Source organism: Oncorhynchus mykiss, chromosome 26 (genome assembly GCF_013265735.2).
Source record: "Oncorhynchus mykiss isolate Arlee chromosome 26, USDA_OmykA_1.1, whole genome shotgun sequence".
Classification (NCBI taxonomy): Eukaryota; Metazoa; Chordata; class Actinopteri; order Salmoniformes; family Salmonidae; genus Oncorhynchus; species Oncorhynchus mykiss.
Genome location: NC_048590.1, coordinates 7,941,527 through 7,965,889, shown reverse-complemented (window position 1 = coordinate 7,965,889; position 24,363 = coordinate 7,941,527). Strand labels below are relative to the sequence as shown.

Here is a 24,363-nt window from a genome sequence, read left to right as displayed (position 1 = left end):
ATTATGACACATTGTAGAATGAATTACTGTGCATAAACTTGGCCTGCAATTAGCTGTTTATATAAAATAATACATTGACTCTATGGGTCAAAGTTTCTGATGTTCGTGGGACACCTGTGTGTGTCCTACTGGTAGAATGTGGGCTATGTCATTATTGTGCTGCTAGATAAAGACAGCAAGTTCATCTTGATCTATGGTTGAATTAGAATTGCAGTATATTAGCTGTCCCAACGTCTGTCTGTCTGTCGTTCCAGTGAGGGGTGACAAAAGTGTGCAAGTGACATTCAAAACAGTCGGCAGACTGGTCAGACCAGTGAAGTCTTGGTTGTTAGACTAGTCCTGTCATGGCGCATTCCTGCACGGCACCGCACCTAACGCAAATACTGAGGCAGCACGCAGCACAATAGGTGTACTGTGTGTTGGAACGGGACGGTCTGAAAACACGCCACTTTCATACAGCTACAACCGAAAGTTGATTTTTTTTTCGTAGCAGGTTAGAAGAATTTACGCAGCAGGTTTGGAGAAGAAACGTATCATGTTCGGAAAATTAGGTTACGGTTAGGAAAAGAGGTTTGGGTTTGCGAAATTCTTTCCTAACATGCTACGACATTCACTTCCGGTGAAGTACCGTGATTTAGAGAGTCCCGTGTTGGAACAACTTTTACATGTCAAAGAGTTCCAGAGTAGGTGGTGATTTATGACTTGCCAATGTTTCTTTACGGAGGAATGCTAATGAAGAGCACTTACATCGGATAAACTCATGGTACCCATTTAATGGCCTAATACAGACAAAAAATACCACAAAACACTTTTCCTAAAGCTAAAGCCAAACCAATCATTCTCTCAACCAGTAAACTGGCTGTAACATCTCCCGACGTTAAAACACGCCTGGATAGACTTTGGTCGGTCCCATGGCTGTCGAGGCTACGGGACGTTTTTTTCTTTCTTCTTTTCTTCTTTGTGTACGTGTGACTAGAGACTCGGGTGTTATGTAACCGCTCAATCTCAGTTTCAATCACACAATGTTTCTCACGCGAATATCAGCGGGCGGTTCCATAGTGATAAGAGCTGCGGCACCGGACAAAGACGCTGGTTTTCCCCTCCAGTTGCAGAAGAGGGAGCGTCCAGATCCGGGGAAGGACCGATCATAAACTCGCGTCATGGGTAAGTGTCAACGGTGAGATATTAGTGCATTTACAATATCTCTGCTTTCAGGTACTTCGGTTTATATTTCATTATTCTGCTGGCTTGTTCAGCTGAATTTAAAGTTGTCATGCATTTGTCCAGTGTTTGAGGAAATAGCCAACAAGTGGTGTGATTTTTGTGCTGATGCCTTAGTACTTTGTGTTGCTGTACTGCGTTAAGATTTATGCAAACGCTATAATGACAAAACCACTCCGTTTTTTTTTCAGATTATTGTGATCTGCATTATTGAACTTGGACAGCTTTATACAATAGTTCCGTTGTAGTTTAACAAACACAATGGATGTGTTGTCAGTTGTGGAAACAGTCCAATATACCTTAATAGAAAATGAGTCAAGTAAAATTGAAATGTCACCACTAAAATACTACTTGAAAAAGTTTTAAAGCATTTTGTTTTAAATATACTTAAGTATCAAAAGTATATGTAATTGCTAAAAATAATAAAATAATAATACTTCATTATCAAAAGTAAAAAGTATAAATCATTTCAAACATCCTCCTATTTTCTAGTTTTTTTATTTACAGATAGCCAGGGGCTCACGTCAAGACTATCTACAGTGAGGGGAAAAAGTATTTGATCCCCTGCTGATTTTGTGCGTTTGCCCAATGACAAATAAATGATCAGTCTATAATTTTAATGGTAGGTTTATTTGAACAGTGAGAGACAGAATAACAACAAAAATATCAAGAAAAATGCATGTCAAAAATTTTTGAAATTGATTTGCATTTTAATGAGGGAAATATGTATTTGATCATCTCTCAATCAGAAAGATTTCTGGGTCCCAGGTGTCTTTTTTTCAGGTAACAAGCTGAGATTAGAAGCACACTCTTAAAGGGAGTGCTCATAATCTCAGTTTGTTACCTGTATAAAAGACACCTGTCCACAGAAGCAATCAATCAATCAGATTCCAAACTCTCCACCATGGCCAAAACCAAATAGCTCTCCAAGGATATCAGGGAAATGATTGTAGACCTACACAAGGCTGGAATGGGCTACAAGACCATCACCAAGCAGCTTGGTGAGAAGGTGACAACAGTAAAGATTTTTCGCAAATGTAAGAAACACAAAAGAACTGTCAATCTCCGTCAGCCTGGGGCTCCATGCAAGATCTCATCTCATGGAGTTGCAATGATCATGAGAACGGTGAGGAATCAGCCCAGAACTACACGGGAGGATCTTGTCAAAGATTTCAAGGCAGCTGGGACCATAGTCACCATAGTCACCAAGAAAACAATTGGTAACACACTACGCCGTGAAGGACTGAAATCCTGCAGCGCCCGCAAGGTCCCCCTGCTCAAGAAAGCACATATACATGCCCGTCTGAATGATTCAGAGGACAACTGGGTGAACGTGTTGTGGTCAGATGAGACCAAAATGGAGCTCTTTGGCATCAACTCAACTCGCCGTGTTTGGAGGAGGAGGAATGCTGCCTATGACCCCAAGAACACCATCCCCACCGTCAAACATGGAGGTGGAAACATTATGCTTTGGGGGTGTTTTTCTGCTAAGGGGACAGGACAACTTCACCGCATCAAAGGGACGATGGACGGGGCCATGTACCGTCAAATCTTGGGTGAGAACCTCCTTCCCTCAGCCAGGGCATTGAAAATGGGTTGTGGACGGGTATTCCAGCATGACAATGACCCAAAGCACACGGCCAAGGCAACAAAGGAGTGGCTCAAGAAGAAGCACATTAAGGTCCTGGAGTGGCCTAGCCAGTCTCCAGACCTTAGTCCCATAGAAAATCTGTGGAGGGAGCTGAAGGTTCGAGTTGCCAAACGTCAGCCTCGAAACCTTAATGACTTGGAGAAGATCTGCAAAGAGGAGTGGGACAAAATCCCTCCAGAGATGTGTGCAAACCTGGTGAACAACTACAAGAAACGTCTGACCTCTCTGATTGCCAACAAGGGTTTTGCCACTAAATCATGTTTTGCAGAGGGGTCAAATACTTATTTCCCTCATTAAAATGCTTTATAAAATTCTAACATTTTTAACATGCGTTTTTCTGGATTTTTTTGTTGTTATTCTGTCTCTCACTGTTCAAATAAACCCACCATTAAAATTATAGACGGATCATTTCTTTGTCATTGGGCAAACGTACAAAATCAGCAGGGGATCAAATACTTTTTTCCCCTCTCACTGTAGTAAGAGGATGGTGTGGAGCCTCCTGGCCAGCTTACTGTCAGTGCTGTGTGAAATAGGATATTGTTTTTGTATCCCATCCAAATGGCACACTCACCAGACCTGTTTTCCCGTCGCGATCCTCTCTGAATGTATGTGACGACTGATTGCTGTACACAGGTCCAGAACATTAGGAATGTACAAGCCGTCTACTGCTCATTGAGACGAAAGGTGAAATTGTCGTTGCTGCAAACAAACCTAGAATGTGTTCATGACGTTTCCTGTTTATCCTGGGTAATAGCCCACTCATACACCCAAATCACCCCTGATTCAACTCACTGAGGGTTTGATGATTAGTTGATTCAACGTGTCAACCCTCAGTTGAGTTGAATCAGGGAAGTTTGTCCTGTTGGGAGGACTGGAGCTGGGAAACACTGTCCTATAAAGTGCACTACCCTATGGACCCTGGTCAAAAGTAGTACACTACCCTACTGGACCCTGGTCAACAGTAGTACACTACCCTATTGGACCCTGGTCAAAAGTAGTACACTACCCTATTGGACCCTGGTCAAAAGTAGTACACTACCCTATTGGACCCTGGTCAACAGTAGTACACTACCCTACTGGACCCTGGTCAACAGTAGTACACTACCCTATTGGACCCTGGTCAAAAGTAGTACACTACCCTATTGGACCCTGGTCAACAGTAGTACACTACCCTACTGGTCCCTGGTCAAAAGTAGTACACTACCCTATTGGACCCTGGTCAACAGTAGTACACTACCCTACTGGACCCTGGTCAACAGTAGTGCACTACCCTATTGGACCCTGGTCAACAGTAGTACACTACCCTATTGGACCCTGGTCAACAGTAGTACACTACCCTACTGGACCCTGGTCAACAGTAGTGCACTACCCTATTGGACCCTGGTCAACAGTAGTACACTACCCTATTGGACCCTGGTCAACAGTAGTGCACTACCCTATTGGACCCTGGTCAACAGTAGTACACTACCCTATTGGACCCTGGTCAACAGTAGTACACTACCCTATTGGACCCTGGTCAACAGTAGTACACTACCCTATTGGACCCTGGTCAACAGTAGTGCACTACCCTATTGGACCCTGGTCAACAGTAGTACACTACCCTACTGGACCCTGGTCAACAGTAGTACACTACCCTATTGGACCCTGGTCAACAGTAGTACACTACCCTACTGGACCCTGGTCAACAGTAGTACACTACCCTATTGGACCCTGGTCAAAAGTAGTACACTACCCTATTGGACCCTGGTCAACAGTAGTACACTACCCTACTGGACCCTGGTCAACAGTAGTGCACTACCCTATTGGACCCTGGTCAACAGTAGTGCACTACCCTATTGGACCCTGGTCAACAGTAGTACACTACCCTATTGGACCCTGGTCAACAGTAGTACACTACCCTACTGGACCCTGGTCAACAGTAGTGCACTACCCTATTGGACCCTGGTCAACAGTAGTACACTACCCTATTGGACCCTGGTCAACAGTAGTGCACTACCATATTGGACCCTGGTCAACAGTAGTGCACTACCCTATGGGCCCTGGTCAACAGTAGTGCACTACCCTGTGGACCCTGGTCAACAGTAGTACACTACCCTATTGGACCCTGGTCAACAGTAGTGCACTACCCTATTGGACCCTGGTCAACAGTAGTGCACTACCCTACTGGACCCTGGTCAACAGTAGTACACTACCCTATTGGACCCTGGTCAACAGTAGTACACTACCCTATTGGACCCTGGTCAACAGTAGTACACTACCCTATTGGACACTGGTCAACAGTAGTACACTACCCTACTGGACCCTGGTCAACAGTAGTACACTACCCTATTGGACCCTGGTCAACAGTAGTGCACTACCCTATTGGACCCTGGTCAACAGTAGTGCACTACCCTATTGGACCCTGGTCGACAGTAGTGCACTACCCTATGGACCCTGGTCAACAGTAGTGCACTACCCTATGGATCCTGGTCAACAGTAGTACACTACCCTATTGGACCCTGGTCAACAGTAGTGCACTACCCTATTGGACCCTGGTCAACAGTAGTACACTACCCTATGGACCCTGGTCAACAGTAGTGCACTACCCTATTGGACCCTGGTCAACAGTAGTGCACTACCCTATTGGACCCTGGTCAACAGTAGTACATTACCCTATGGACCCTGGTCAACAGTAGTGCACTACCCTATTGGACCCTGGTCAACAGTAGTACATTACCCTATTGGACCCTGGTCAACAGTAGTGCACTACCCTATTGGACCCTGGTCAACAGTAGTACATTACCCTATTGGACCCTGGTCAACAGTAGTACACTACCCTATTGGACCCTGGTCAACAGTAGTGCACTACCCTATGGACCCTGGTCGACAGTAGTGCACCACCCTATTGGACCCTGGTCAACAGTAGTACACTACCCTATGGACCCTGGTCGACAGTAGTGCACTACCCTATGGACCCTGGTCGACAGTAGTGCACCACCCTATGGGCCCTGGTCAACAGTAGTACACTACCCTATGGGCCCTGGTCAACAGTAGTGCACTACCCTATTGGACCCTGGTCAACAGTAGTACACTACCCTACTGGACCCTGGTCCAAAGTAGTGCACTACCCTATGGGCCCTGGTCAACAGTAGTGCACTACCCTATTGGACCCTGGTCAACAGTAGTACACTACCCTACTGGACCCTGGTCCAAAGTAGTGCACTACCCTATGGGCCCTGGTCAACAGTAGTGCACAATAAAGGGAATAGGGTGCCATGTGGAACACAGTAATAATACAGTAATACGTTCTTAGAAAAGAAGGTGCTATCTAGAACCAAAAAGGGGTTTTCAGCTGTTCCCATAGAATAACCCTTTTGAAAAAAGAAAAAAAACATTTTGGGTTCAGGGTAGAACCCTTTTTGGTTCCGGGCGGAACCTTTTTGGTTCCGGGCGGAACACTTTTGGGTTCCAAAAGGGTTCTACCTGTAACCAAAAAGGGTTCTCCTACGGCGACAGCCACAGAACCCCTTTGGAACTCTTTTTTTCAAAGATTGAGTAAAAACCAGATGATAACACATTCATAATGACATGTAACTTGATGTGTAGTGTTGTTTTTAGGGAAACAATTATGACTGATCCATCCACCACCTTATCGTGTGTGTGTGTGTGTGTGTACCAGCTCAGAAGACAGTGCTGATTGTGTACGCCCATCAGAGTGGGGGGTCCTTTAACTCGGCAGCGAAGGATGTTGCCGTGGAAACCCTCAGACAGCAGGGCTACAAGGTCGTTGTGTCTGACCTTTACGCCATGAACTTCAGAGCCTCCGCCACAATGGAGGATATCACAGGTACACACACACACACACACACACACAGGCTCACACATGCACACACACGCCAACACACACGCGCGCACACACACGCCAACACACACATGCTCACACACGCCAACACACGTGCCAACAAACTACACACACACACACACATGCTCACACACGCCAACACACGTGCCAAACAAACTACACACACACTTGACGTTGCTGCTGTTCTGTCTCTTTGCCAGGTGAGGTGAAGAACCCGGAGCACTTCAAGTACGGAGAGGAGACCATGCATGCCTGGAAGGAGGGTCGACTCAGTGATGACATCATAGCTGAGCAGCGGAAAGTGGAGGCGGCGGAGCTCGTCATCTTCCAGGTCAGAGGTCACACACTCTTCCCCATCTCTCTCTCTCCCCCTCCCTCTCTCCCCCTCTCTCTCTCCCCCCCTCTCTCTTCTCTCTCTCCTCTCCTCTCTCTTCCCCCCTCTCTCTCTTCCCCTCTTTCTCTCTCCCTTTCACTCTCTCTTTCACTTTCTCTCTCTCTCTCCCCCCTTTCCCTCTCTTTCCCCTCTCTCTCTTTCTGTCTCACTCCCCTCTCCCCCAACCTCTCTTTCTGTCTCTTCTTCGACTGTGCCCTGCTGCGTTTAAATTCTCCACCTTTCTCCCCAAAGTATTTAAGCCTACACTCCCCATCATAGTTTAACAGTCGTTGGATTGTTGTAGATGGAGTGTCAACCATCTCTCTCTCTCCCCCATCAGTTCCCTATGTACTGGTTCAGCGTTCCAGCCATCATGAAGGGCTGGATAGACAGAGTCCTGAGTCAAGGCTTTGCCTTCTCGCTGCAGAAGATGTACAGCAATGGAATATTCAAGGTTTGACCTTTTGACCCTTCTGTTAATGTCTTGAGTTCCAGTAGCCTGCGTTAGTGTCATACCCATTTGACAATGAGCAGGAAGAGTTCATGCCATGTGTGTGGGGCCCGAACCAGGAGGTTTTGATGTCAATGCAATGCTCCCCCACCTAATCAAGTCCCCCACTTGTGACTGAAAACAAGGGTAGCGATGCCAATTGAAAAGCTCTCTTTTAAAAATGTAGATAGCTGGCTATATGGCATAAAATGCTGTGTAAAATAGCTATAAGTCTATAAAGGTGCGTTAACTGTAAAGCTATCAGTCACCAATGGAAACATTTACAACTGAAATTAAGCTAGCTAGCTGGCTAGCATTAACTGCTAGTGAATTTGCTAGCTAGCAAGTTAGCATAAACGAGCGCTAACTGGGCTAGTCATTGTCTAAATGACAGGTAGAACCACATTCATAACCATAAAGGGGTAACTAGCCCCCAACACACTCAACCAACATCTTATTACTTTACTACTTTACAAAAAAATTATCTGCATTTTTCTCTCTAAACAAATGGATTATTTAACGCGTTCTTTTATATATATATAAACAAATAGAGATCTAACTTCATTGGAATATATCTACAACTTTTTCAACATTTCAATTTTTTTTTAATCAATTTACCACAATCGTTTTGTTCAATTGTCTCAAAATTGTGGCGACATTGAGGACATTTTTTTTTTGTTCAGCAAGAACAGTGACAGCCAGGTAAAGTGTTAAGAAAATAATTTGGTGACATCTTGTGGTCTTTATGTGAATTACAGCTAGTTACCCCCTTACTACCCTACGCAGTTTAAAATAGCCATAATGTAGAGGGTCCGCCACTCTGCTCGAACTGGGTCAACACGCGCGTTGGTGATGAAATGTAACTTCCAAATGCTATAAAATACATTTTATCAAGACAAATATGATTCTTCATGTTCTGAATGGTTAATCAAAGCGGAATGAAGTCGGGACCTGCAATTGAATAGCAATGGACAGTGGGCATTCATTTCCTGATTCCGTTTTGTTCACGTTAATATACCGCTAGTTTGCGTTACTGCGTGACTGTAGGATGTTCTAGATTACACAGATTGAACGTGCGCCAGCCTGAATGAGCACGTCTAGTCTAGCTGACCTAATGCTATTCTCTAACATCGTCTAGCTGACCTAATGCTATTCTCTAACATCGTCTAGTCTAGCTGACCTAATGCTATTCTCTAACATCGTCTAGTCTAGCTGACCTAATGCTATTCTCTAACATCGTCTAGTCTAGCTGACCTAATGCTAATCTCTAACATCGTCTAGTCTAGCTGACCTAATGCTATTCTCTAACATCGTCTAGTCTAGCTGACCTAATGCTATTCTCTAACATCCTCTAGTCTAGCTGACCTAATGCTATTCTCTATCATCGTCTAGTCTAGCTGACCTAATGCTATTCTCTAACACCGTCTAGTCTAGCTGACCTAATGCTATTCTCTAACATCCTCTAGTCTAGCTGACCTAATGCTATTCTCTAACATCCTCTAGTCTAGCTGACCTAATGCTATTCTCTATCATCGTCTAGCTGACCTAATGCTATTCTCTAACATCCTCTAGTCTAGCTGACCTAATGCTATTCTCTAACATCCTCTAGTCTAGCTGACCTAATGCTATTCTCTAACATCCTCTAGTCTAGCTGACCTAATGCTATTCTCTAACATCGTCTAGTCTAGCTGACCTAATGCTATTCTCTAACATCCTCTAGTCTAGCTGACCTAATGCTATTCTCTAACATCCTCTAGTCTAGCTGACCTAATGCTATTCTCTAACACCGTCTAGTCTAGCTGACCTAATGCTATTCTCTATCATCGTCTAGTCTAGCTGACCTAATGCTATTCTCTAACATCCTCTAGTCTAGCTGACCTAATGCTATTCTCTAACATCGTCTAGTCTAGCTGACCTAATGCTATTCTCTATCATCGTCTAGTCTAGCTGACCTAATGCTATTCTCTAACATCGTCTAGTCTAGCTGACCTAATGCTATTCTCTATCATCGTCTAGTCTAGCTGACCTAATGCTATTCTCTAACATCGTCTAGCTGACCTAATGCTATTCTCTAACATCCTCTAGTCTAGCTGACCTAATGCTATTCTCTAACATCCTCTAGTCTAGCTGACCTAATGCTATTCTCTAACATCGTCTAGTCTAGCTGACCTAATGCTATTCTCTAACATCGTCTAGTCTAGCTGACCTAATGCTATTCTCTAACATCGTCTAGCTGACATAATGCTATTCTCTAACATCGTCTAGCTGACATAATGCTATTCTCTAACATCCTCTAGTCTAGCTGACCTAATGCTATTCTCTAACATCGTCTAGTCTAGCTGACCTAATGCTATTCTCTAACATCGTCTAGTCTAGCTGACCTAGTGCTATTCTCTAACATCCTCTAGTCTAGCTGACCTAATGCTATTCTCTAACATCGTCTAGCTGACATAATGCTATTCTCTAACATCGTCTAGCTGACCTAAAGCTATTCTCTAACATCCTCTAGTCTAGCTGACCTAGTGCTATTCTCTAACATCCTCTAGTCTAGCTGACCTAATGCTATTCTCTAACATCGTCTAGTCTAGCTGACCTAGTGCTATTCTCTAACATCCTCTAGTCTAGCTGACCTAATGCTATTCTCTAACATCGTCTAGCTGACATAATGCTATTCTCTAACATCGTCTAGCTGACCTAATGCTATTCTCTAACATCCTCTAGTCTAGCTGACCTAGTGCTATTCTCTAACATCGTCTAGTCTAGCTGACCTAGTGCTATTCTCTAACATCCTCTAGTCTAGCTGACCTAATGCTATTCTCTAACATCGTCTAGTCTAGCTGACCTAATGCTATTCTCTAACATCGTCTAGCTGACATAATGCTATTCTCTAACATCGTCTAGTCTAGCTGACCTAATGCTATTCTCTAACATCCTCTAGTCTAGCTGACCTAATGCTATTCTCTAACATCGTCTAGCTGACATAATGCTATTCTCTAACATCGTCTAGCTGACCTAATGCTATTCTCTAACATCGTCTAGTCTAGCTGACCTAATGCTATTCTCTAACATCCTCTAGTCTAGCTGACCTAATGCTATTCTCTAACATCCTCTAGTCTAGCTGACCTAATGCTATTCTCTAACATCCTCTAGTCTAGCTGACATAATGCTATTCTCTAACATCCTCTAGTCTAGCTGACCTAATGCTATTCTCTAACATCCTCTAGTCTAGCTGACCTAATGCTATTCTCTAACATCCTCTAGTCTAGCTGACCTAATGCTATTCTCTAACATCCTCTAGTCTAGCTGACCTAATGCTATTCTCTAACATCGTCTAGCTGACATAATGCTATTCTCTAACATCGTCTAGTCTAGCTGACCTAATGCTATTCTCTAACATCCTCTAGTCTAGCTGACCTAATGCTATTCTCTAACATCGTCTAGCTGACATAATGCTATTCTCTAACATCGTCTAGCTGACCTAATGCTATTCTCTAACATCGTCTAGTCTAGCTGACCTAGTGCTATTCTCTAACATCCTCTAGTCTAGCTGACCTAATGCTATTCTCTAACATCGTCTAGTCTAGCTGACCTAATGCTATTCTCTAACATCGTCTAGCTGACATAATGCTATTCTCTAACATCGTCTAGTCTAGCTGACCTAATGCTATTCTCTAACATCGTCTAGCTGACATAATGCTATTCTCTAACATCGTCTAGCTGACCTAAAGCTATTCTCTAACATCATATAGTCTAGCTGACCTAGTGCTATTCTCTAACATCCTCTAGTCTAGCTGACCTAATGCTATTCTCTAACATCGTCTAGCTGACATAATGCTATTCTCTAACATCGTCTAGCTGACCTAATGCTATTCTCTAACATCGTCTAGTCTAGCTGACCTAGTGCTATTCTCTAACATCCTCTAGTCTAGCTGACCTAATGCTATTCTCTAACATCGTCTAGCTGACATAATGCTATTCTCTAACATCGTCTAGCTGACCTAATGCTATTCTCTAACATCCTCTAGTCTAGCTGACCTAATGCTATTCTCTAACATCGTCTAGTCTAGCTGACCTAATGCTATTCTCTAACATCCTCTAGTCTAGCTGACCTAATGCTATTCTCTAACATCGTCTAGTCTAGCTGACCTAATGCTATTCTCTAACATCGTCTAGCTGACATAATGCTATTCTCTAACATCGTCTAGTCTAGCTGACCTAGTGCTATTCTCTAACATCCTCTAGTCTAGCTGACCTAATGCTATTCTCTAACATCCTCTAGTCTAGCTGACCTAATGCTATTCTCTAACATCCTCTAGTCTAGCTGACCTAATGCTATTCTCTAACATCCTCTAGTCTATCTGACCTAATGCTATTCTCTAACATCGTCTAGCTGACATAATGCTATTCTCTAACATCGTCTAGCTGACCTAATGCTATTCTCTAACATCGTCTAGTCTAGCTGACCTAGTGCTATTCTCTAACATCCTCTAGTCTAGCTGACCTAATGCTATTCTCTAACATCGTCTAGCTGACATAATGCTATTCTCTAACATCGTCTAGCTGACCTAATGCTATTCTCTAACATCCTCTAGTCTAGCTGACCTAATGCTATTCTCTAACATCGTCTAGTCTAGCTGACCTAATGCTATTCTCTAACATCCTCTAGTCTAGCTGACCTAATGCTATTCTCTAACATCCTCTAGTCTAGCTGACCTAATGCTATTCTCTAACATCCTCTAGTCTAGCTGACCTAATGCTATTCTCTATCATCCTCTAGTCTAGCTGACCTAATGCTATTCTCTAACATCGTCTAGCTGACCTAATGCTATTCTCTAACATCGTCTAGCTGACCTAGTGCTATTCTCTAACATCCTCTAGTCTAGCTGACCTAATGCTATTCTCTAACATCCTCTAGTCTAGCTGACCTAATGCTATTCTCTAACATCGTCTAGCTGACATAATGCTATTCTCTAACATCGTCTAGTCTAGCTGACCTAATGCTATTCTCTAACATCCTCTAGTCTAGCTGACATAATGCTATTCTCTATCATCGTCTAGCTGACCTAATGCTATTCTCTAACATCCTCTAGTCTAGCTGACCTAATGTTATTCTCTAACATCCTCTAGTCTAGCTGACCTAATGCTATTCTCTAACATCCTCTAGTCTAGCTGACCTAATGCTATTCTCTAACATCGTCTAGCTGACCTAATGCTATTCTCTAACATCCTCTAGTCTAGCTGACCTAATGTTATTCTCTAACATCCTCTAGTCTAGCTGACCTAATGCTATTCTCTAACATAGTCTAGCTGACCTAATGCTATTCTCTAACATCCTCTAGTCTAGCTGACCTAATGCTATTCTCTAACATCCTCTAGTCTAGCTGACCTAATGCTATTCTCTAACATCGTCTAGCTGACATAATGCTATTCTCTAACATCGTCTAGTCTAGCTGACCTAATGCTATTCTCTAACATCCTCTAGTCTAGCTGACATAATGCTATTCTCTATCATCGTCTAGTCTAGCTGACCTAATGCTATTCTCTAACATCCTCTAGTCTAGCTGACCTAATGCTATTCTCTAACATCCTCTAGTCTAGCTGACCTAATGCTATTCTCTAACATCGTCTAGTCTAGCTGACCTAATGCTATTCTCTAACATCCTCTAGTCTAGCTGACCTAATGCTATTCTCTAACATTGTCTAGTCTAGCTGACCTAATGCTATTCTCTATCATCCTCTAGTCTAGCTGACCTAATGCTATTCTGTAACATCCTCTAGTCTAGCTGACATAATGCTATTCTCTAACATCCTCTAGTCTAGCTGACATAATGCTATTCTCTAACATCCTCTAGTCTAGCTGACCTAATGCTATTCTCTAACATCGTCTAGCTGACCTAAAGCTATTCTCTAACATCATATAGTCTAGCTGACCTAATGCTATTCTCTAACATCCTCTAGTCTAGCTGACCTAATGCTATTCTCTAACATCGTCTAGCTGACATAATGCTATTCTCTAACATCGTCTAGCTGACCTAATGCTATTCTCTAACATCCTCTAGTCTAGCTGACCTAATGCTATTCTCTAACATCGTCTAGCTGACATAATGCTATTCTCTAACATCGTCTAGCTGACATAATGCTATTCTCTAACATCGTCTAGCTGACCTAATGCTATTCTCTAACATCCTCTAGTCTAGCTGACCTAATGCTATTATCTAACATCGTCTAGTCTAGCTGACCTAATGCTATTCTCTAACATAGTCTAGCTGACCTAATGCTATTCTCTAACATAGTCTAGCTGACCTAATGCTATTCTCTAACATCCTCTAGTCTAGCTGACCTAATGCTATTCTCTAACATCCTCTAGTCTAGCTGACCTAATGTTATTCTCTAACATCCTCTAGTCTAGCTGACCTAATGCTATTCTCTAACATCCTCTAGTCTAGCTGACCTAATGCTATTCTCTAACATCCTCTAGTCTAGCTGACCTAATGCTGTTCTCTAACATCGTCTAGCTGACCTAATGTTATTCTCTAACATCCTCTAGTCTAGCTGACCTAATGCTATTCTCTAACATCCTCTAGTCTAGCTGACATAATGCTATTCTCTAACATCGTCTAGTCTAGCTGACCTAATGCTATTCTCTAACATCCTCTAGTCTAGCTGACCTAATGCTATTCTCTAACATCCTCTAGTCTAGCTGACCTAATGCTATTCTCTAACATCCTCTAGTCTAGCTGACCTAATGCTATTCTCTAACATCGTCTAGCTGACCTAATGCTATTCTCTAACATCCTCTAGTCTAGCTGACCTAATGCTACTCTCTAACATCCTCTAGTCTAGCTGACCTAATGCTATTCTCTAACATCCTCTAGTCTAGCTGACCTAATGCTATTCTCTAACATCGTCTAGTCTAGCTGACCTAATGCTATTCTCTAACATCCTCTAGTCTAGCTGACCTAATGCTATTCTCTAACATCGTCTAGCTGACCTAATGCTATTCTCTAACATCGTCTAGTCTAGCTGACCTAGTGCTATTCTCTAACATCGTCTAGTCTAGCTGACCTAATGCTATTCTCTAACATCGTCTAGCTGACCTAATGCTATTCTCTAACATCGTCTAGTCTAGCTGACCTAATGCTATTCTCTAACATCCTCTAGTCTAGCTGACCTAATGCTATTCTCTAACATCCTCTAGTCTAGCTGACCTAATGCTATTCTCTAACATCGTCTAGTCTAGCTGACCTAATGCTATTCTCTAACATCGTCTAGCTGACATAATGCTATTCTCTAACATCGTCTAGCTGACCTAATGCTATTCTCTAACATCGTCTAGTCTAGCTGACCTAATGCTATTCTCTAACATCCTCTAGTCTAGCTGACCTAATGCTATTCTCTAACATCCTCTAGTCTAGCTGACCTAATGCTATTCTCTAACATCCTCTAGTCTAGCTGACCTAATGCTATTCTCTAACATCCTCTAGTCTAGCTGACCTAATGCTATTCTCTAACATCCTCTAGTCTAGCTGACATAATGCTATTCTCTAACATCCTCTAGTCTAGCTGACCTAATGCTATTCTCTAACATCCTCTAGTCTAGCTGACCTAATGCTATTCTCTAACATCGTCTAGCTGACATAATGCTATTCTCTAACATCGGTCTAGTCTAGCTGACCTAATGCTATTCTCTAACATCCTCTAGTCTAGCTGACCTAATGCTATTCTCTAACATCGTCTAGCTGACATAATGCTATTCTCTAACATCGTCTAGCTGACCTAATGCTATTCTCTAACATCGTCTAGTCTAGCTGACCTAGTGCTATTCTCTAACATCCTCTAGTCTAGCTGACCTAATGCTATTCTCTAACATCGTCTAGTCTAGCTGACCTAATGCTATTCTCTAACATCGTCTAGCTGACATAATGCTATTCTCTAACATCGTCTAGTCTAGCTGACCTAATGCTATTCTCTAACATCGTCTAGCTGACCTAAAGCTATTCTCTAACATCATATAGTCTAGCTGACCTAGTGCTATTCTCTAACATCCTCTAGTCTAGCTGACCTAATGCTATTCTCTAACATCGTCTAGCTGACATAATGCTATTCTCTAACATCGTCTAGCTGACCTAATGCTATTCTCTAACATCGTCTAGTCTAGCTGACCTAGTGCTATTCTCTAACATCCTCTAGTCTAGCTGACCTAATGCTATTCTCTAACATCGTCTAGCTGACATAATGCTATTCTCTAACATCGTCTAGCTGACCTAATGCTATTCTCTAACATCCTCTAGTCTAGCTGACCTAATGCTATTCTCTAACATCGTCTAGTCTAGCTGACCTAATGCTATTCTCTAACATCCTCTAGTCTAGCTGACCTAATGCTATTCTCTAACATAGTCTAGTCTAGCTGACCTAATGCTATTCTCTAACATCGTCTAGCTGACATAATGCTATTCTCTAACATCGTCTAGCTGACCTAATGCTATTCTCTAACATCGTCTAGTCTAGCTGACCTAATGCTATTCTCTAACATCGTCTAGCTGACATAATGCTATTCTCTAACATCGTCTAGCTGACCTAAAGCTATTCTCTAACATCATATAGTCTAGCTGACCTAGTGCTATTCTCTAACATCCTCTAGTCTAGCTGACCTGATGCTATTCTCTAACATCGTCTAGCTGACATAATGCTATTCTCTAACATCGTCTAGCTGACCTAATGCTATTCTCTAACATCGTCTAGTCTAGCTGACCTAGTGCTATTCTCTAACATCCTCTAGTCTAGCTGACCTAATGCTATTCTCTAACATCGTCTAGCTGACATAATGCTATTCTCTAACATCGTCTAGCTGACCTAATGCTATTCTCTAACATCGTCTAGCTGACATAATGCTATTCTCTAACATCGTCTAGCTGACCTAATGCTATTCTCTAACATCGTCTAGTCTAGCTGACCTAGTGCTATTCTCTAACATCCTCTAGTCTAGCTGACCTAATGCTATTCTCTAACATCGTCTAGCTGACATAATGCTATTCTCTAACATCGTCTAGCTGACCTAATGCTATTCTCTAACATCCTCTAGTCTAGCTGACATAATGCTATTCTCTAACATCGTCTAGTCTAGCTGACATAATGCTATTCTCTAACATCGTCTAGTCTAGCTGACCTAATGCTATTCTCTAACATCCTCTAGTCTAGCTGACCTAATGCTATTCTCTAACATCGTCTAGTCTAGCTGACCTAATGTTATTCTCTAACATCCTCTAGTCTGGCTGACATAATGCTATTCTCTAACATCGTCTAGTCTAGCTGACCTAATGCTATTCTCTAACATCCTCTAGTCTAGCTGACCTAATGCTATTCTCTAACATCGTCTAGTCTAGCTGACCTAATGCTATTCTCTAACATCGTCTAGCTGACATAATGCTATTCTCTAACATCGTCTAGTCTAGCTGACCTAGTGCTATTCTCTAACATCCTCTAGTCTAGCTGACCTAATGCTATTCTCTAACATCCTCTAGTCTAGCTGACCTAATGCTATTCTCTAACATCCTCTAGTCTAGCTGACCTAATGCTATTCTCTAACATCCTCTAGTCTATCTGACCTAATGCTATTCTCTAACATCGTCTAGCTGACATAATGCTATTCTCTAACATCGTCTAGCTGACCTAATGCTATTCTCTAACATCGTCTAGTCTAGCTGACCTAATGCTATTCTCTAACATCGTCTAGTCTAGCTGACCTAGTGCTATTCTCTAACATCCTCTAGTCTAGCTGACCTAATGCTATTCTCTAACATCGTCTAGCTGACATAATGCTATTCTCTAACATCGTCTAGCTGACCTAATGCTATTCTCTAACATCCTCTAGTCTAGCTGACCTAATGCTATTCTCTAACATCCTCTAGTCTAGCTGACCTAATGCTATTCTCTAACATCCTCTAGCTGACCTAATGCTATTCTCTAACATCCTCTAGTCTAGCTGACCTAATGCTATTCTCTAACATCCTCTAGTCTAGCTGACCTAATGCTATTCTCTAACATCCTCTAGTCTAGCTGACCTAATGCTATTCTCTAACATCCTCTAGTCTAGCTGACCTAATGCTATTCTCTAACATCGTCTAGCTGACATAATGCTATTCTCTAACATCCTCTAGTCTAGCTGACCTAATGCTATTCTCTAACATCGTCTAGCTGACATAATGCTATTCTCTAACATCCTCTAGTCTAGCTGACCTAATGCTATTCTCTAACATCGTCTAGTCTAGCTGACCTAATGCTATTCTCTAACATCCTCTAGTCTAGCTGACCTAATGCTATTCTCTAACATCCTCTAGTCTAGCTGACATAATGCTATTCTCTAACATCGTCTAGTCTAGCTGACATAATGCTATTCTCTAACATCGTCTAGTCTAGCTGACCTAATGCTATTCTCTAACATCCTCTAGTCTAGCTGACCTAATGCTATTCTCTAACATCGTCTAGTCTAGCTGACCTAATGTTATTCTCTAACATCCTCTAGTCTAGCTGACATAATGCTATTCTCTAACATCGTCTAGTCTAGCTGACCTAATGCTATTCTCTAACATCCTCTAGTCTAGCTGACCTAATGCTATTCTCTAACATCGTCTAGTCTAGCTGACCTAATGCTATTCTCTAACATCGTCTAGCTGACATAATGCTATTCTCTAACATCGTCTAGTCTAGCTGACCTAGTGCTATTCTCTAACATCCTCTAGTCTAGCTGACCTAATGCTATTCTCTAACATCCTCTAGTCTAGCTGACCTAATGCTATTCTCTAACATCCTCTAGTCTAGCTGACCTAATGCTATTCTCTAACATCCTCTAGTCTATCTGACCTAATGCTATTCTCTAACATCGTCTAGCTGACATAATGCTATTCTCTAACATCGTCTAGCTGACCTAATGCTATTCTCTAACATCGTCTAGTCTAGCTGACCTAGTGCTATTCTCTAACATCCTCTAGTCTAGCTGACCTAATGCTATTCTCTAACATCGTCTAGCTGACATAATGCTATTCTCTAACATCGTCTAGCTGACCTAATGCTATTCTCTAACATCCTCTAGTCTAGCTGACCTAATGCTATTCTCTAACATCGTCTAGTCTAGCTGACCTAATGCTATTCTCTAACATCCTCTAGTCTAGCTGACCTAATGCTATTCTCTAACATCGTCTAGTCTAGCTGACCTAATGCTATTCTCTAACATCGTCTAGCTGACATAATGCTATTCTCTAACATCGTCTAGCTGACCTAATGCTATTCTCTAACATCGTCTAGTCTAGCTGACCTAATGCTATTCTCTAACATCCTCTAGTCTAGCTGACCTAATGCTATTCTCTAACATCCTCTAGTCTAGCTGACCTAATGCTATTCTCTAACATCCTCTAGTCTAGCTGACCTAATGCTATTCTCTAACATCGTCTAGCTGACATAATGCTATTCTCTAACATTGTCTAGTCTAGCTGACCTAATGCTATTCTCTAACATCCTCTAGTCTAGCTGACCTAATGCTATTCTCTAACATCGTCTAGCTGACATAATGCTATTCTCTAACATCGTCTAGCTGACCTAATGCTATTCTCTAACATCGTCTAGTCTAGCTGACCTAGTGCTATTCTCTAACATCCTCTAGTCTAGCTGACCTAATGCTATTCTCTAACATCCTCTAGTCTAGCTGACCTAATGCTATTCTCTAACATCGTCTAGCTGACATAATGCTATTCTCTAACATCGTCTAGTCTAGCTGACCTAATGCTATTCTCTAACATCGTCTAGCTGACATAATGCTATTCTCTAACATCGTCTAGCTGACCTAAAGCTATTCTCTAACATCATATAGTCTAGCTGACCTAGTGCTATTCTCTAACATCCTCTAGTCTAGCTGACCTAATGCTATTCTCTAACATCGTCTAGCTGACATAATGCTATTCTCTAACATCGTCTAGCTGACCTAATGCTATTCTCTAACATCGTCTAGTCTAGCTGACCTAGTGCTATTCTCTAACATCCTCTAGTCTAGCTGACCTAATGCTATTCTCTAACATCGTCTAGCTGACATAATGCTATTCTCTAACATCGTCTAGCTGACCTAATGCTATTCTCTAACATCGTCTAGCTGACATAATGCTATTCTCTAACATCGTCTAGCTGACCTAATGCTATTCTCTAACATCATCTAGTCTAGCTGACCTAGTGCTATTCTCTAACATCCTCTAGTCTAGCTGACCTAATGCTATTCTCTAACATCGTCTAGCTGACATAATGCTATTCTCTAACATCGTCTAGCTGACCTAATGCTATTCTCTAACATCCTCTAGTCTAGCTGACATAATGCTATTCTCTAACATCGTCTAGTCTAGCTGACATAATGCTATTCTCTAACATCGTCTAGTCTAGCTGACCTAATGCTATTCTCTAACATCCTCTAGTCTAGCTGACCTAATGCTATTCTCTAACATCGTCTAGTCTAGCTGACCTAATGTTATTCTCTAACATCCTCTAGTCTAGCTGACATAATGCTATTCTCTAACATCGTCTAGTCTCGCTGACCTAATGCTATTCTCTAACATCCTCTAGTCTAGCTGACCTAATGCTATTCTCTAACATCCTCTAGTCTAGCTGACCTAATGCTATTCTCTAACATCCTCTAGTCTAGTTGACCTAATGCTATTCTCTAACATCGTCTAGTCTAGCTGACCTAGTGCTATTCTCTAACATCCTCTAGTCTAGCTGACCTAATGCTATTCTCTAACATCCTCTAGTCTAGCTGACCTAATGCTATTCTCTAACATCCTCTAGTCTAGTTGACCTAATGCTATTCTCTAACATCCTCTAGTCTATCTGACCTAATGCTATTCTCTAACATCGTCTAGCTGACATAATGCTATTCTCTAACATCGTCTAGCTGACCTAATGCTATTCTCTAACATCGTCTAGTCTAGCTGACCTAATGCTATTCTCTAACATCGTCTAGTCTAGCTGACCTAGTGCTATTCTCTAACATCCTCTAGTCTAGCTGACCTAATGCTATTCTCTAACATCGTCTAGCTGACATAATGCTATTCTCTAACATCGTCTAGCTGACCTAATGCTATTCTCTAACATCCTCTAGTCTAGCTGACCTAATGCTATTCTCTAACATCCTCTAGTCTAGCTGACCTAATGCTATTCTCTAACATCCTCTAGCTGACCTAATGCTATTCTCTAACATCCTCTAGTCTAGCTGACCTAATGCTATTCTCTAACATCGTCTAGTCTAGCTGACCTAATGCTATTCTCTAACATCCTCTAGTCTAGCTGACCTAATGCTATTCTCTAACATCGTCTAGTCTAGCTGACCTAATGCTATTCTCTAACATCCTCTAGTCTAGCTGACCTAATGCTATTCTCTAACATCGTCTAGTCTAGCTGACCTAATGCTATTCTCTAACATCGTCTAGCTGACCTAATGCTATTCTCTAACATCGTCTAGTCTAGCTGACCTAATGCTCTTTTCCTGATTTTTTTCACCACTTTTTTTTCTCTGGCCTCAATTGATTTAATCACCCTGATTTTTGTCCATCCTACATGGGTAAAAACATCCTACAAGGGTAAAACAACATTTTGAACAGATTTTGACAGAAACATGAGGTTTGGACCATTGGTTTTTGTTTTGAGCATCACCTCACAATTAATATAGTGTTTTACCCATTGGTCAAAAGATGTGTTTTTGTTTGGACACCCTACATAATATCTACCTTATGAAATGACACACTGCTCTCCTTCAGTTCAGGCTACATTGCTTCTAGGTTAAGGGTAAATGGTGTTTTGGTGGAATGAATAGGGCCTCTGTGTTTGTTGGGAGTTTCACTTCATACTCTTTATCATTTTACAGGACAAGAAAGCCATGTTGTCGTTCAGCACTGGGTCTATGCAGACTATGTACCGCCCTGACGGCCTCAACGGAGACATTAACGTCACACTGTGGCCCCTACAGGTAACGCAGGAAGACAGCCAGGGGGGAAGAGTTAAGATGTGACACCCCAAAAATAATATTTCGCTGTATTTGCTTCTCGTGGATTTAGAAGGGCATCAAGTGGCTTTGGGGATACTTGTGTGTCTCTCTACTTGTGTGTTTCCTCATACATGTTTATGCTTCAAGGTTACCTCCAAGTAACACGTTTTTCCAATGTGTTTCATATAGTTTTGGGTTTGCATTTTTTTGGGGGTCTATTTCATTGGTTCCATTGTAGCATATTGTGCAAACTAAACCAAGTGCAGTATTGGTACATGTATTTGACCCAGACTCCTCTCCTCTCTCCTCCATCATCCTTCCAGAACGGCGTGCTTCACTTCTGTGGGTTCCAGGTGCTAGCCCCCCAGGTGTTCTGGTGTCCGGGACACAGTCCCCCCGCGAATCGGACAGCCATGCTGGATGGCTGGAGGGCCAGGCTGAAGACCCTGCTGGTCGAGCGACCCCTGACCTTTGCCCCCAGCGAGATGTTTGACCTGACCTTCCCCGGGGGCTTCGTGCTGCGGCCGGAGGTCAGGAAGGAGCAGAGCACCCGCCCCCACGGCATCACCACCGGACACCACCTGGGGAAACCCCTCCCCCCTGACAACCAGCTGAAGGCTGATGACCCCTCCCCCTGACAACCAGCTGAAGGCTGATGACCCCTCCCCCTGACAACCAGCTGAAGGCTGATGACCCCTCCCCCCTGACAAAAACTGCTTATTTGTAACCAGTTTATAATAGCAATAAGGCACCTCGGGGGGGGGGGGGGTTGCGGTAAATGGCCAATATTCCACGGCTAAAGGCTGTATCCAGGCACTCCGCGTTGCGTCGTGGTTAAGAACAGCCCTTAGCCGTCGTAAATTGGCCATAAACCACATCCCCCCCCTCGCGCCTTATTGCTTAAGTATAACATTGGATGGTCAGTTATTATGGTCAAGTCAAATTGACAGAGTTGTTGTGAAGATGGGGAGAGGTATGTCTGTTATAAATAAAAAGATGTTCTGATTTTTTGAAACATCAATAAACTGCACTAGTTGTTCAGACTCTGGTCTGGTCTCATGTTGATTACTGTCCGGTAATACGGTCAGCTGCAGCAAAGGAGGAATCTAGCAAAGCTACCCTCTTAAAGGTGCTATCTAGAACCTAAAAACCATTTAGAACCAAAGGAGAACCCTAGGTAGAACTATTTTGGTTCCAATAAGAACCTTTTCATACCTGGAACCAAAAATGGTTTTCACCTAGAACCGAAAAGGGTTCTCCTATGTGGACATTTGAAGAACGGTTTTGGAGCCCTATTTTATAAGAGTGAACAGCTGTCTCAAAACAGAGCAGCACGCCCTGCCCTTAACTACACGTACAGAACTAACATCAACAACATGCATCCCAGTCTTTCCTGGTTGAGGGTTGACAAGAGATTAACTGCTGCTCTTCTATTTGTTTTAATGATAAATACTACTGTAATGAACATTCCAGATTGTTTGCATAATCAAATAACACCCAGCAGACACACCCCATACATACCCCACAAAGACATGCCACCAGGGTCTCTAAACAGTCCCCAAGTCCAGAACTAATTCAAGGCAATACACGGTTTTATACAGAGCCATGATTGCATGGAACTCCCTTCCCTTTAAAAAACGGATTAAAAACAATTCATGGGAGGAGGACACACAAACATTTGTTTTTAGTTGTATTGTTGGTAACCCCTCCTCCCTGACAACCAGCTGAAGGCTGATAACCCCTCCTCCCTGATAACCAGCTGAAGGCTGGTAACCCCTCCTCCCTGACAACCAGCTGAAGGCTGGTAACCCCTCCTCCCTGACAACCAGCTGAAGGCTGGTAACCCCTCCTCCCTGACAACCAGCTGAAGTCTGGTAACCCCTCCTCCGTGATAACCAGCTGAAGGCTGGTAACCCCTCTCTCTGATAACCAGCTGAAGGCTGGTAACCCCTCCTCCCTGATAACCAGCTGAAGGCTGGTAACCCCTCCCTCTGATAACCAGCTGGAGGCTGATAACCCCTCCTCCCTGACAACCAGCTGAAGGATGATAACCCCTCCTCCCTGATAACCTGCTGAAGGCTGGTAACCCCTCCCTCTGATAACCAGCTGAAGTCTGGTAACCCGTCCTCCCTGATAACCAGCTGAAGTCTGGTAACCCCTCCTCCCTGATAACCAGCTGAAGTCTGGTAACCCCTCCTCCCTGATAACCAGCTGAGGTCTGGTAACCCCTCCTCCCTGATAACCAGCTGAAGTCTGGTAACCCCTCCTCCCCGATAACCAGCTGAAGTCTGGTAACCTCTCCTCCCTGATAACCAGCTGAAGTCTGGTAACCCCCCCTCCCTGATAACCAGCTGAAGGCTGATGACCCCTCCTCCCTGATAACCAGCTGAAGGCTGAAGACCCCTCCTCCCAGATAACCAGCTGAAAGCTGATGACCCCTCCTCCCTGATAACCAGCTGAAGGCTGGTAACCCCTCCCTCTGATAACCAGCTGAAGGCTGGTAACCCCTCCTCCCTGATAACCAGCTGAAGGCTGGTAACCCCTCCTCCCTGATAACCAGCTGAAGGCTGGTAACCCCTCCTCCCTGATAACCAGCTGAAGTCTGGTAACCCCTCCTCCCTGATAACCAGCTGAAGTCTGGTAACCCCTCCTCCCTGATAACCAGCTGAAGTCTGGTAACCCCTCCTCCCTGATAACCAGCTGAAGTCTGGTAACCCCTCCTCCCTGATAACCAGCTGAAGTCTGGTAACCCCTCCTCCCTGATAACCAG

At 43.1% G+C, this 24,363-nt stretch overlaps 1 protein-coding gene across 1 annotated transcript; it reads left to right on the top strand.

The window, feature by feature from the left end:
- The first annotated feature begins 870 nt into the window (after positions 1-870).
- LOC110519426 (NAD(P)H dehydrogenase [quinone] 1-like) lies at positions 871-22,638 on the top strand. Its single transcript, XM_036964151.1, has 6 exons — positions 871-1,164; positions 6,531-6,698; positions 6,914-7,044; positions 7,427-7,540; positions 21,474-21,575; positions 21,917-22,638. The coding sequence occupies exons 1-6, from the start codon at positions 1,161-1,163 to the stop codon at positions 22,229-22,231; spliced, it is 834 nt and encodes a 277-aa protein (XP_036820046.1). The 5' UTR covers positions 871-1,160; the 3' UTR covers positions 22,232-22,638.
- Positions 22,639-24,363: the final 1,725 nt, after the last annotated feature.

Excerpts from the sequence above, each read along its gene's own strand:
- LOC110519426 (XM_036964151.1), top strand. Across the intron at positions 6,699-6,913 it reads CACAATGGAGGATATCACAG|GTGAGGTGAAGAACCCGGAG; the intron begins GTACACACACAC and ends TCTCTTTGCCAG. Across the intron at positions 7,541-21,473 it reads ACAGCAATGGAATATTCAAG|GACAAGAAAGCCATGTTGTC; the intron begins GTTTGACCTTTT and ends ATCATTTTACAG.